The 14,646-nt window shown below is 39.9% G+C and overlaps 2 protein-coding genes across 2 annotated transcripts; both read right to left on the bottom strand.

Annotated features, from left to right (window-relative positions):
- Window positions 1-1,346: 1,346 nt before the first annotated feature.
- On the bottom strand, window positions 1,347-2,531 carry LOC110907859. Its single transcript, XM_022152779.1, has one exon. It carries the CDS (start codon window positions 2,529-2,531, stop codon window positions 1,347-1,349), a length of 1,185 nt encoding a protein of 394 aa, XP_022008471.1.
- A 119-nt stretch (window positions 2,532-2,650) lies between these two features.
- Window positions 2,651-5,018, bottom strand: LOC118490175 (probable serine/threonine-protein kinase clkA). The gene is made up of 2 exons (XM_035987517.1): window positions 4,907-5,018; window positions 2,651-3,144 (listed from the first exon to the last, which is right to left on the bottom strand). Exons 1-2 carry the CDS (start codon window positions 5,016-5,018, stop codon window positions 2,651-2,653), a joined length of 606 nt encoding a protein of 201 aa, XP_035843410.1.
- Window positions 5,019-14,646: the final 9,628 nt, after the last annotated feature.

Below are 14,646 nucleotides of genomic sequence, written 5' to 3'. Positions count from 1 at the left end.
GCAATAATAACCGGGAGTGTATTGCCTTAACCAACATAAGCATACTTGAGATGCTTCGGCAATGCCTTCAATTCAACCTCCGGAGGCTCTACTAACGATGGCTTCAACTTGGTATCAATGCTCTCCGGTAAACTCTCAACTTGGTGCGTCCATGTCAGTTTTCCCTCTCTAACCGCAAGCACCTCCAAACTTTTCACTTCCTCGTCTATGCTCTTATCCATCTCCACCTGTGACCTGTCAAACATATAACAATCCTCCATTGTGTTTTCCCCATCTACGACTATGTCGCAAAGAGGTATACACATGTTAACAATGCCTGCCATATAGCATTCATCATCAACTGGAGGGTTCATAAGTCCAGAAAAAACATGCAACCTCAACCTTCGGTTTCCAAATGTCATGTCAACCGTTCCTGTTTTGCAATCAATTTGAGAATTTGCGGTTGCTAAGAACGGTCGACCTAAAATCACCGTAGGTTGCTTGGTTGGGTCCTTGGCCACGTAATCAAGTACTAAAAAGTCCACCGGATAGTAAAAATCCTCGATTTTTACTATCACATCCGAGACAATTCCACGGGGTAGTTTGGGTGTCAAATCGGCTAACACCACGGTGGTGTTTGACGATTGAAGGGGACCAAACTCGTATTGGTCATACAAACTACCCGGTAGAATGCTCACGCTAGCACCAAGATCTAGAAGTGCCCGGTTGATTTTAAAATCGCCTACTTGAATTGAAATGATAGGCGCACCCGGATCTTGGAGCTTAGGTGGAAGTGCACCTGAAAGAATCGAACTCACATTTTCGGTTAAATCTAATTTTTTAGGAAATTTATGAGTTCGTTTCTTGGTACACAATTCTTTCAAGTACTTAGCATAAGACGGTACTTGTTTGATTGCATCCAAAAGAGGTAAGTTTATTTTTACTTGTTTAAAAATCTCCAACAACTCTTCTTGTTGTGGACCTCTTTTGTTTACAACTTTCTTAATGGGTCCCTTCAATGCTTCGGGATAAGGAGCGGTATTAGCCTCCACACCCTTTTCGTTAGCCTTGGGGACAGGGATGGTCACAACGGGAGTGTTATTATTCTTTTTCAAGTCATTTTTATTTTGACATGTTTTTCCATCCTCATGCTCATCCTCACTAGCATCTTCCACCACCCCTTCAACAAACTGGGGTGATGGTGTTTTGACACCATTATCCACAACTCGACCACTACGTAAAGTAATTTTATTAATTGGTACCTCACGTGTGTTCCTTGAGCTTGACCCTTGATACTTAGGGTTCACCGTGGTGTCACTTGGAAGCTTTCCCATGCTTCCCCTTATTTGAGCCATTTCCTCCGCGAGTTAGCCCACTTGCTTTGCCAATGCCTCATGTGCTTTGTACCGAATCTCGTTTGTCTTCTTTATCTCCTTAATGTCATTGTGAGATTCTTTTTGCATATTTAACAAAGCATCCATTTTGGCACTCAAGTCATCACCACCGGTTTGATTGTTCGACCCGCTTCCATTACCGCCTTGATTATTGTAATTCCTTTGGTACCCACCTTGGTAATTACTGTCCCGGCCTTGGTAACCTTGGTTGTAATTACGTTGGTAGCCCCCTTGGTTACCACCTTGGCGATTTTGATACGATGACCCGCTTTGATTACCCGGTTGAAAATTTGGGTTCATTTGATTCGCAGCATTCCCATATCGGAAGTTGGGATGGTTTCTCAATCCGGGATGATAAGTGTTCGAATTCATATCATTATTTTTTCTATCCCCGAACACTTGATTGACTTCCTCGGTGTACTCACCCGGCCCCGTTGGACATTGATCGGTCCTATGGCCAATATCCCCACAATCCTCACACACCGCGAATTGGACCGCATTCACCTCTTTCTTTTTCATACGAGCCATTTCCCGTTCTAAAGTGGAAATCCGATCCTTAGAATCAAGATCGGGTAGTGATCGGGAAACGAGATGTTTCTTGGCTCTATCGGCCGATTCCTTTTCCTTTGACCGTTTGCTCATCCGCTTAAGAAATTCCCAATCGTCATCTTCATGATTGCTCAAAAGAGTCCAGTTGCTCGTCGACTCGAGGCGATTCCATGTCGCGTCATCCAAACCACGTACAAAGCACTTCACCAATTCCCACTTTTCTATTTGGTGATGTGGGCATCTCCGCATCAATTCTTTGAATCGAGTGAACGCTTCATGTAACGGTTCACTCGATAGTTGCCGAAACGACCTTATTTCATCCCTAGCGTCGTCGGTCTTCGCCATCGAATAATATTCTTCTAAAAATACTTGTTGCATCTCACCCCATGTCCGGATGCTATTCGCCGGAAGTGTGAGAAACCATTGCTTTGCTTTGTCTTTCAACGAAAATTGGAACAAGCGAAGTTTGACCTCCTCTAATGCAAAGTTGTGCCCCCCGATAGTGTTACAAATGGATGAAAACTCCGCCAAGTGCGTGTACGGCTCATCATTAGACCTCCCATTGAAATGGGGAAGTATATTAATGTAATGAGGTTTACAATCAAACATTCCCTTTCGCACACTATCGGAGAGTCGTTATCGGTAACTACCGGTCGAAAACGGTCATTCACTCCCCGTGGAGGTTGTTGACGACGTTGTGGACCGTTAACCTCTTGATCGACCGGCCTTCAGTTGTCCCTTCGATCACCCCTTATATCCCCGCCTTGATTCCTACCTTGATTACCTCTTTGATTACCTCCTCCCAAGAAACGAGGGATCCAATTAGGGTTGACATTGTTATTGTTGTTGTAAAACCCATCATTTCGGTTCCTTTGGTTGTTGTTTCTTGGTTGACGGTTGTTCTCGTAACCGTCATTTCTCCTATTCCCATACCCATAATCATCATTCCCCACATAGTTGGCGTTTTGGTAACCAAACTCCTCATCTTCATACCCTCTTGCATTGTAGAAATTACCCTGATTCACATATCCCCAGTCTTCGTCATCGTTAGCCCGATCATCATAATATCCCCCATCATCCGAATTTTTCGTATGAACACTTACATGTTCCGGCGATTGGTAACCGGGAACACTATATGGTTCGTCATCGGGGATAGCGTTCCTCAAATCGTCTATGTTGAAGACTGGGTCTTCGTTCACGGGATTGCCACGATCTCGATTACCTCGACGGTTGGAATTGACATTCCAGTCATCAAGGTTGATGGGTAAGGAAGTTTGTCGATGAAGGTTTTGTTATTGGGGTGTTCTTTGGGTGTTGTTGGGATTTTGGTTTTGAAAAGGTGGTGTGGGTGGTCCGGTATTGTTGTTACCACCCGGTCGCTCTTGAGGTATAGGTTGAACATTTTGAGCGGGATTGAAGTTGCTTCGGTATTGGAATTGGTTTTGGTTGAGGTTTTGGTTTGAGTTTTGGTTTGCCATTAAATAGGTTTCAATGGTCGGTGTGAGTTGTGGTGTTTGATTGGTTTGATTAGAAGCAAGAGTTGCTTCTAACCGGCTTGCGAGGTTTCTTCTTGCGACTCTTTCGATTTCCGGTTCGTAGAGTAACGGTGAAGTCCTCCCAGAGTTTCGCGTATGCATACACTACCTGTAACCTGCACAAGTAACACACCCGCGTAACAAGGAAAAAGACAAAGTACAAGAAATGAAATGTTGCAACTTAAACAGTTAATCACGAAAATTCAAACAATAATCCAAACACAAGGTGCACGCACTCCCTGGCAACGGCGCCAAAATTTGATCGGAGTGTCGCGCTCCGGTCAAAGATAATATTTATATGCCCTAATTACCCTTAACAAATATTAGCGGTAGCAAGGGGTCGAACCACGAAGAGTATGTGGTTTGTGTGTGGATTCGATTGAATTAGAACAATTGTCACAGATTATGAAGCTTGCCAGATATTTTTGTAGTTTTGTTTAATTGAGAGATGTGAATTTGAACTAATGGGATTGATTTAATTAATTAACAACTAATGATTGACGATTGAAAGAAAATTGATTAGTAAACAATAATAAGAAAAAGGGTTCACACCTGGTTTCGGTAATTGCCAACCTAGGGTTTCTACAAGTTTTTAGATCCAACTCAATTGCATATGATAAGCGGATTTAGTGTACCGTGACTTAGGTGCCAATAACTATCAACGCTTCGAAAAATGGACAAGAATGCACTTTGTAATCAACACAAGTAAAACCTAACTAAGACAATGCATACTACACATAACCGTTTCCGAAAGTCATAACTTTTAACATCGTTCGACAATTTACGAATACGAAACAAATGCAAACTATTGTCAAAGGTTTCAAAAATGAAACACAATTTGTCACAAAGTTGAAGCAAGAAACAATTCGAAACCCTAAAATAAACAACTACCTACACCGGGGTGAAACAAAGGTGTTTAGCCGCTCATGGTTGAAGAAGCTTGAACACCGGATGCTTGGGACTTGAAGGAAGTCATCTTGAAGCTTGAATGATGGAGAATTGATGAATGATGAAGGTTTGGTGAAGGATGATGATGGAAGGATTGATGGTATGGAGAATTAGGGTTTAGGATGAATTGATTGTCAATGATGATTGATGATAATCTTGATGTGATTCGGGTGATGTTGTGAGTAGTGATCAATGGATTTGAGATGAATGATGAATGATTCTTGGCTCCAAGATCAAAGTTTTAAGTCCAAACTAAGTGTAACCCCCAAAATCAATGACCAAGAACCAATAAGAATCAAGCTTAACCCAAAAATCCAAGATTTCACGTTTCCGGAAACCACAACCCGTCGGCGACGAGTGGGGGGCCGTCGGCGACGGGTTCCCCTGCTCGTGTTTTCGTCCGACGGCTTGTATTGCTGGTTACGGGATTTCTGGCCAACGGGATTATCTAGAGCCCGTCCGGGACGGCCTCTAGCCCATCGGCGACGGCCTCTTCAGTACCAACTTCCCATTTTTCACTTCTCGCACTCCCGGTTGATCCATAACGCGTCCCGGTGCTCCGGTTTTCAACCCGATGATTCGTAAAACTCCCGAAAAGCTCCTTAAACTTCATCAAACCTGCAAAACACATTTTTGATTAAAAGTAGGCTATCCGAAATTAAAACTTATGTAAAAACATCGAGTTATGCAATAACGAACACCGGTTTCCGACCACGTATCATAATCTCCTTTTTGTAAATTGTTTTTACAAAACCTCACACGATTAATTATATATTAAACAGTTATTGAGTATTTGTAAGGATATAATTATCGTTGGTATGTTGGGGTTTTGTATACAAAATTTGTTATTACCTTGCGAGGTGTAACATGACCACAAGTCGGGTTGACAATACCGTGGGTGTTAATTGATATGACTTGGAAACAAATATAATTGCGAGACCGCCCTCAATGCTGTACAAGGGTTTTTATTTAAAACTGATTAAACTGGGATTCACTCACCAGTATTTCTTGTTGATAAAATGTTTTAAACACGTGTTTCAGGTAACTTAGTGTGAAGCACATAAAGGGCAGCTGGAGAGCACTGAAGGCTTAGAAAAGTGGCTATAAAAGTTACCTAAATAAAGAAGATGTTTTATTTCAAATAAAATAAAGTTTATCTCTATAAACAGTTTGTAATAAGAAACTTGGGTTTCCCCATGTATTTGTATTTATAAAATATGGTGGTTTACTCTGATAAAATATTTCCTAACTACGATCCTGATGAAATTTTTCCGCTGCCAAATTAATAAACACCGATACCACCGAAACTGGCTCACGGCTCCCGCTCCCAGGGTGGGGTCGGGGGTTGTGACAAACTTGAACCTTGAAGTTGATCGAATAAATCATCGATCCTCGGCGAAGGATACCGATTCTTGATGGTTAACTTGTTTAGCTCTCGGTAGTCAATGTACATACGAAAACTACCGTCCTTCTTCTTGACAAATAAAACTGGAGCTCCCCAAGGCGAGAAGCTTGGTCTAATGAATCCCTTGTCCAGAAGCTCCTGAAGCTGCGTCGACAACTCTTGCATCTCGGAAGGCGCAAGTCGATAAGGTGCCTTGGCTATAGGCACGACGTCTGGAACCAAGTCAATATGGAATTCAACTTGTCATTGCGGCGGCAATCCCGGCAAATCTTCGGGGAAGACTTCAGGACATTCTCTCAGGGATATCTTCCAGCTTCGGTTCTTCGACTTCTTTATCCACAACGTGAGCCAGGAAGGCAACACATCCTTTCTGCAAAAACTTTCGGGCCTTCAAACAACTGATAATCCTTAGAGGCGTATCATGCTTTTCTCCGTGCACTACAATCGTCTCTCCATTCACCATCGGGATACAGATGATCTTCTCATGACATACGATCTCAGCGCGGTTAATTGATAACAAATCCATTCCAACTACTACGTCGAAACTTCCCAACTCGACTGGCAGAAGATCAAGCGTAAACTCATGCTCTCCCAACTCTATTACACAGCCTCTAATTACTTCGTTTGCTTCTACTAGCTTTCCATTAGCTAGTTCTATTGAATACGGGATATCTAACTTACTGGCAACTAACCCAAGTATATTCTTAAACTCTAGAGATATGAAGCTATAGTCGGCACCAGTATCAAATAGCACAGATGCAAAGTGTTGATTGATAGGAACGTACCAGTGACTACGTTCGGATCCTGACGAGCTTCCCTAGCTCCAATGTTGAAAACTCTTCCTTGGGCTTGATTGTTCTTTGGGCAGTCTCGCTTGAAATGCCCAACATCTCCACAACTAAAGCATCCCTAACCGTTTCCAGTACCACCCTGATGGTTGTTTTGGTTGCGTCTTTCTTGATTGTTGTTTCCTCTGCGGTTTCCGCTACCAGCTTGATTTCCAGAACCACCACGATTTCCATTACCACCATTTCCTCCTTGATTGCGATTTCCATAACCGTTTCCACCACGGTTTCCATTGCCATTACCATTTCCTCTATGACCACCATTCCCACGACCGGCTCCATACCAGCATGTCTCTTTGGCATGGCCAACTTTTCCGCACGTTTCACACTTGCCTGCTCTGCATCGTCCAGTGTGATGAAACTGACACACATCACATTTGGGCAGGGTGCCCATATACTCTTTCCCTCTAATCTCAGCACCAGTAGCACCAACTTGGGCCTCAACTGGTGGGTTAGCGTCTCTATGCTTGTTGGCATTGTTGCTCGCACGAGTACCTTTCTTGAAGTTTGAGAACTTCCTTTTGTTTTATGAGTCTCCTTCTTCTTTCCCTCAGAGATTGAAAACTTGTTCAGTCTAACGGCTTCTTCAGTCAATGCCACACTCAAATCGATAGCTTCGGTGATCTTGGAGACTTCGAAGTAGTCACCATGCTCAGTATTTGGGGTGCCAATCCCCAAATGAAACGTTCAACTCGCTTGAACTCCGGCTCTACCATGTAAGGGACAACTCGAGACAAATCATGGAATCTCTGCACGTACTCCGCTATCTTGGGACCATCCATTTTCAGATTCCAAAACTCGGTTTCCAACTTCTGAATCTCAGCCCTTGAACAGTACTTCTTGCGCACCAGTTCTTTCATCTCATCCCATGTCATACCGTACGCTGCAGGCTCATCTAGAGTCTGAACCTGGAGGTTCCACCATGACAGAGCTCCATCTAGGAATAGTCCAGAAATGTAAGTGACTTGATGCTCCGGCGCACACTTACTCATTCGCAGCATAGAATCTGTCTTCTCAAGCCACCTTACGAAAGCTACAGCACCTCCAGTGCCGTCAAAGTTCAGAGGCTTGCAGTCTAGGAACAGCTTATAAGTACAGCCTGTACAAGCAACATCATTCACAGAAACCATTAGCAAACATACGTGGAATGTCCAAACGTATCGTAATGTGTCTTAGGTGACTTAAACATTACCGTGAGGTGGGTTATTTCCTGAGGTACCTCCGCTGTGTTCAAAGTGCAAGACCTCATGTTGTGCGATTGCCTGTGAAATCCGTTCTTGCAGTTCTGCCTCTGTTGTGGGCAACTGAGTATTCCTTCGAGGAGGCATCTTCTATAAAGAAGATTGTATAGGTCAGGTCTTATTTACATAATAAGTAGTACATGTATATAATAGTGTTTGTCATAATAAGTAAGCATGTAATCATCACAATCATAGCACAACAAGTTAATTAACATCGTATTTAATGAGAACATGACGATTGAGCTTTCATTAATCATCGACCACAAATGTTGTTACATGTTTTACAAAAGTATCGTATCAAAAGGGAACACAGGGTCACACTACCCTTGTCCAAAATGTCTATCAATCTACCAAAAGTCATACAGTCAAAAGGCGTCTCTAAAAGGCTTCACTAGCTCAGCTCAATAGTGGTGCTCTCAACAAAAGCAAAGCAACCAACATAAAACCAAAAACCGGCTATGCTGATGGTGGTGGAGGAGGGGGTGGAGGAACAAAAAGCAAGCTGCGCACATGCGCAAGCTCCTCCTCAAGCGATAAACATGACGCAACAGATAACTAATCTGCTGCTCAATGGTAAGAAATCGAGTATCGAACTCTGGAAATGGAGTAAGAGGTGCAGGAGGATGCGAAAACAGGGACGGTGATGAACGAGATGGAACAAAAGCAGGCTGACACAGACATGGCAAAGGACGCGATGTCATCTCAAGCTCCAAAATCCTACGACTTATAATCTCATACTGAAGCTGAAGTGATAAAAGTAACTCATCCCGGGTATAGCCAGTAAAGTGCGAGGGATGGTAGGGATCAGAAATTGGCATGGTGTACGGTAGGAACCATCAGAATGGCTCATCAAGTGGTGAAGTAGTATAAGGAGCAGAAGGTGCAGACTGAGGTATGTGTGGGAAAGCTGCTGAAACATGAGGGTCATGACTAGGCTGCTGGCCATAAGTGCCCTCCCCTGGATGGGGTGCGGGTATGTACTACAAGAAAACAATAGGTAGATCAACACGATGATCATCAGACTACATTGGTTGAAAAGGAGCAACATCAGCGGGTGCGGGTGCAAGTGGAGGAGTGGCTGGCTCAATAACAGGAGGATCCACGGGTGCAGGAACTGGGTCAAGTATGAGGGGTGCAATGTCAGGTATGCCAAAAGGAATAGGGTCATGATCAGGCAAGGGCTCAGGATTAGCAGGTGCATCAACAGGCTGATTAACAGGGACAAAATCGGGCTCAAGTCCAGGCTCAAAGTCATGTGGAGGGGATGGTGCTGATGACATGGCTGTGTTATCGTCAGAATCAATGGCGTAACGTCGCAAACCAACTGCCTGCAAGGCGGAGGAAGTCACAGACTCAAAGGAATCTGAGACAGAGTGTAAACTAGAATCAAAAGAAATCTCAATAACGGGGATCCCAAGAAGTGGGATATCGACAACGTCCTCATCGAGCTCTCCATCACCATGGGCATCATCGGGAGGACCATCAACAAACATATCAAAATCATCGTCAAAAAGATCATCAAAAGGCCAATCCTCAGGTGGAATGACCATGAGAGGAACGGGAGCGAGGATCGGTGCCACGACATGCTCACCATCGGGGTGACCGATGATAAGATGATCGTGAACTGGAATGGGAATAACAAAAGGATCCTCGTCTGGGATACCATCAGCAAGCGGTAAGTCATCTCCAAAATCAGGCAACGCAAACGGCTGAAAGTCGTCGTCGTCGGACATCATCTTCGGGTCACTCTCTGTATCGGGGTCACTCTCTGTATCGGAAGTAAAGATCTCTGGCTCGGGGACGATCTCATCGTCAGAAACAATAGCCATAGGGTCATCAGTATCGAACAATCCACTCTCGGATGATGACATGGTGTCTGTAACATAACAATCACAACATATGCACATATATTAACCACTACATTATGCAGTCAAAGATAATGAAATCATGCAATCATGTATCCTTATCATTCCTCACAAATCCTTTCTATCCTTCCTAGTCTCCCAGACTAAACCATAATGCAACCTTACTATCGTGTTTCGTGTCTATTTGTAAAAATGTTTGTTTCCCCGGATCTGGGCGTTTCGTGTATGCAATGAAAACATGTTGTAAAAATATTTTCGTGAGAGCCCTAAGGATTGTAGTCTAGACTCGAGAAGGAATTCTAGATCGCTACAATTGAAGCTCTGATACTAAACTGTCACACCCTGACTTTTGCGGAAGCGTGATTATGTGTGACTTGCTTAATATCATTGCATTCAATCATAACAACATCTATATGATAAAACCCAAGATGATCATCCATTAAATAAGTTTAAAAACATCATCACAAACATCGTTGTTTGAAACATAGACTTCAAATTCGAATTTTACAAACAATACGAATTGTTCAGAGTTCCATAAGGACTCATCAAAAGACTCTAAATAAAACCATGCTTTGGGAGATGTGTCTTGTCCAGGATAAGACACACTAACCAAACCCTAAGACAACGGATGACATTCTTTATTCTTAATGCGACTTGAAACATCCAAACGCCCGCCAGATCCACTTTTAATTCCCTGAAATACATGTATTTTGAAAACATCAACAAAAGTTGAGCGAGTTCATGTGTTTGTTTGTGTGTATGAATAAAACCATGTAATCATTGTATGTATGTATGTTTTGTAAATCCCATTATGAAAGCAAAACAAGGAAACAGATCAATTAATGGTTTGCAAGGCCATTAACATGCGTGCAACGGCGTTGGAAGGCTCAAACCTAGCAAATTTTGTACCGGGCCTCCGGCTGTAAGACATAGTCACCTCATGGGCCAAATCTCAGGTCCACATGGGGCTCGCTACACCCAAATAGATTTATCACTCATGCCCCTCGGTCCTAGCACGAGGATTAATGGTCTTAGGAGTGCGCCTACCCATTCACATGATCTACTATGCAATCCTTAGCTAACCATACCAATTGTAATTGTTTGTAAACATTTTGTAACATGTACTTCACCCCCGAAGTTATAAAACTTAGAACAGTTAAAAGAAAAGGGGGACATGAACTCACAGTCTTGCGTTCTTCGTAACACCGTAACTCAAAGCTTCACCTAGCGTACACGACTACCTACTACCTACAACGTACTAATGTCTATTAGATGAGCGGGTCGTGCCTTGACTTAGTATAATTTAGTGTCTTCATTATTATTTTCCAAGTTATATAATTATTTGTTAAAATATTAAATATTTGAATTTAAATCATATTTATTAAATTTTGGAATAATAATATATTTTGACTTGATACTCTTCAAGTATTTATACATGTATTTCCTTCCCAAGGATGGGTGCATTCGTATTCTTGTATTTGTATATTTTGCCATGTATTGGGGTCGTATTCCGGTGTGTATTTATACGTATTAGGATACGTATTTTTATTGTATTCATTAAGTATTCTTATACTTAATTTCGTATTAATTTTTCCAGAATATTATCTTTAATAAAAGTTCACCAATATGTATTTCCAAAATATATATTTTAAGAAATATTATTTATAATTTCCTTTGGCAAAAATATTTGTATTTTCATATAAGTTCCAAAAATAATATATTTTCAAGTCTAACTTAGAAAATATATATAAACTTATTTTTCTCCAAAAATGATATATTTCATATTTATTTGAGAAAATATATCTTTCACCCCAAAAATATTGTATTTCATGTTTGTTTACGAAATATATATTTTCTCCCAAAAATAATACATCTTCTAATAATTCCAAGAAAAATATATATTTTTTATTCACCCAAAATAATATATTTTCCTCTTGTCAAAAATATGATATAAATTTGTAATAATTATAAAAATCATATTTTTATTCACTTGATGTCCAAAATATTATTTTACCAAAATATACTTGTGAATCAATTTTCCGGAATATTTTGTAAATTACATTCTTTTGTTCGGTTTCACCAATATTTTGTGTAAAATGTGTATATTCATATTCTTGGAATTTTTGTAATATTTTGGATTGTAATTTTTGGTATTTTAGTAAGTTATATTATTTCAAGTCCTAAAATAGTATAACTAGTACACATAATATACAAATAATCACACACATGGTGTCATCTAAATATATATTTCCTAAATACATATTTAGTCACTTTTATTTATAAAAACCAACCTCCAATATTTATATTTTGTAACAAAAATTATGGCAAACTTTATGTGAAAAATCCATGGTTTGAAATACACTTGTAAATATTTATTTGGAAATATTTTTCTAAGTGTTTAATTTTTAGAAAAATTTTGCCATAGTTTTCCCTAAAAATGGAGGTTTCCATACCATCAAGGTATATCATTTTCTTTTTGTAAATCAACACAATCAATTCACCATCAACAATAAACAATCTACACTTACCGGTTTTGCCAAAATCAAGCATAAACTACCGCTTCATGAACTTGAAAATTTGTAAAAATTTGTAGTAACGTACTAGTGTATTTAGTAAGTCTTGTTACTCTTTAAAATGTGATTGATTCTTTAAAAACTTCATTTTTAAAGAAAATGGATCTTTACAACTTATAATCATATTTTTCAAAAATATTTCTTCTTTGATTTTTCTTGTTACATAAGTGTTTCTACACTTGTTTAACCTTTAAAAATGGGGTTTCATTATGTAAGAACCAAGATTAAGTAAAACTTATATTATTTACTTGGTTTCTTGGAAAATCACTCTTGAAATCTTAGATTTACATGATTAACAACTCATTTTAACCATAATTTCACTAGAAATCAATGTATTCTTTTCAAATTCATGCTTCTCATGAGGATGATCCACTAACTTCTACCATGTTCATCCTCTCATCTTGCTAGATTATGTTTTTAATCATGATCTAGCAAGATCATATGATGATCAACATCATTTTCACAAGCAAACAACAATCAACAAGTATTACAACACATAAACATTAAGATTTCTTATGTATTCAAGCTTATCTTCATGTTTCAAGTTCAAGTTTCTTAGTTTTCTTCAAGATTATCATCATGAATCTTCTTTTAACCACTAATATAAGATGAAAAATGGAGTGTATGATGTTCTTACCACTAGCTCAAGGCTAGGGATGATCAAGTGAAGAAAAGAGATGGATAATAGCAAATGATGAAGGTCCTTGAACTTCCGAAAGCTCCTAGCTCCTTTGTGCAACCTCTAACACACTTGTATATGCTTGGATTGAGTGAGAAGTGAATGAAAGTGAGGGATGTGGTGGTGGGTGTCTTCGGCCGAGAGCAAGCAAGAGGGAGGGAGGAAGTGTGTGTGTTTTGTGAGAATGATAAAATGAGAGCTCATGAACTTGGTATGCCTACTTATAACCCATGTCTTGGGTTTTTCCTTTGTATAATATGTCCACTAAAGCATAAACAAGATCAAATAAAATATTTAAACAAATCTTGATGTGGGGCCATGTATGGGCCGATTACATAGGTGGGGGGGGGGTAGTAGGCTTAGGTTTAACCAGATGATTAGTTAATTGTTGAAATCCAAGTATCTAGTTAGGTGATTAGTTATTAGATATTTATATGATCTGTTATGATGTTCGGGGACCATAACTAGCTTGGTAATGTTAAAATAGTGCTTCTAGTGAAAATTTGGTGTTTCGGTAGTGTCCGGTTGTTCGGTTGGTTACCGGTTCGTTAAGGTGCTAAACTATGCAGTTTAGTGTGCTTTATGTACCCTTTTGTGACACTTTTGATTCCTGGCACTTAGGAAAGCATTGAGGACCATTTAACCATATTTCTGCATAATACAAGAGTGTTTAAATGCTGAAAATTGCTGATTTTTGCTGAATTCAGCACTTTATGTGAGTTTTAGGCACTTTCCGGTACTTCAATTATCACTAGAAAGGCAGTTTTGTGATCCTTACGTTCCTACACACTATACGAGTGTAATACTTAGTTTCTGGCTCATTCTGGGTCTCAACACACTGTCTGCCTATATGCTGAACTTTGTCAGCATATTTCTGATTTGTCTGAAATATGTGCTAACTGTTTTTCGTGCATTATTTGAGTCAAATAAGCTTTCATGCAATAATGGTATGACATTAAGCAATATGTGATGCACATGTATGTGTATGGCAATAATCAGAAAACAATTAAAGTCATTAATTGTAATTCAGCACAGTCATTAAGCACTAATCATGGTTTAATAGTTGTACGGATACCTGGAATTTTGACAATTGTCACAACAGAGGACGCTGAAGTGTCAGGTGCTGAGATCAACCCATCTGAGGGAACCTTAGCTGGTCTTAGGAGATATTCAAGGAGTACTTTTGTTCCTAAGAAATTTCAACATTTTGTGTTAAATAACAATGTGAAATATTGCAAAGTTGTTAGTTATGCTTGTTTATCTGCTGAGAATGTGTGTTTTATTAGTAGTTTAAATAAACTTGTTGAACCAAGTACCTATAGTGAGGCTTCTAAAGATCCTAAGTGGATTGAAGTTATGAACATAGAAATGAAAGCTTTACATAGAAATAAAACTTGGGAATTAGTAGACTTACCTGTTGATAGAAAGGCTATAGGGTGTAAGTGGATTTACAAAGTAAATTATAAGGCTAACGGTGAGATTGAGAGGTATAAAGCTCGTTTGGTTGCTAAGGGGTATAACCAAAGAGAAGGGTTGGTTTTTGGTGAGACATTTTCACCTGTTGTGAAGATGGTGATTGTTAGATGTGTTTTGAGTCTTGTTGATCAAAATGGTTGGTCTTTGTTTCAATTAG

Source organism: Helianthus annuus, chromosome 1 (genome assembly GCF_002127325.2).
Source record: "Helianthus annuus cultivar XRQ/B chromosome 1, HanXRQr2.0-SUNRISE, whole genome shotgun sequence".
NCBI classification, from domain to species: domain Eukaryota; kingdom Viridiplantae; phylum Streptophyta; class Magnoliopsida; order Asterales; family Asteraceae; genus Helianthus; species Helianthus annuus.
This window is presented reverse-complemented; position numbering and strand designations above follow the sequence as displayed.

Excerpts from the sequence above, each read along its gene's own strand:
- LOC110907859 (XM_022152779.1), bottom strand. The coding sequence starts at position 2,531 with ATGTTTGATTGTAAACCTCATTACATTAATATACTTCCCCATTTCAAT.
- LOC118490175 (XM_035987517.1), bottom strand. The coding sequence starts at position 5,018 with ATGAAGTTTAAGGAGCTTTTCGGGAGTTTTACGAATCATCGGGTTGAA. Across the intron at positions 3,145-4,906 it reads AAGTGAAAAATGGGAAGTTG|GTAATCGAGATCGTGGCAAT; the intron begins GTACTGAAGAGG and ends CCAACCGTCGAG.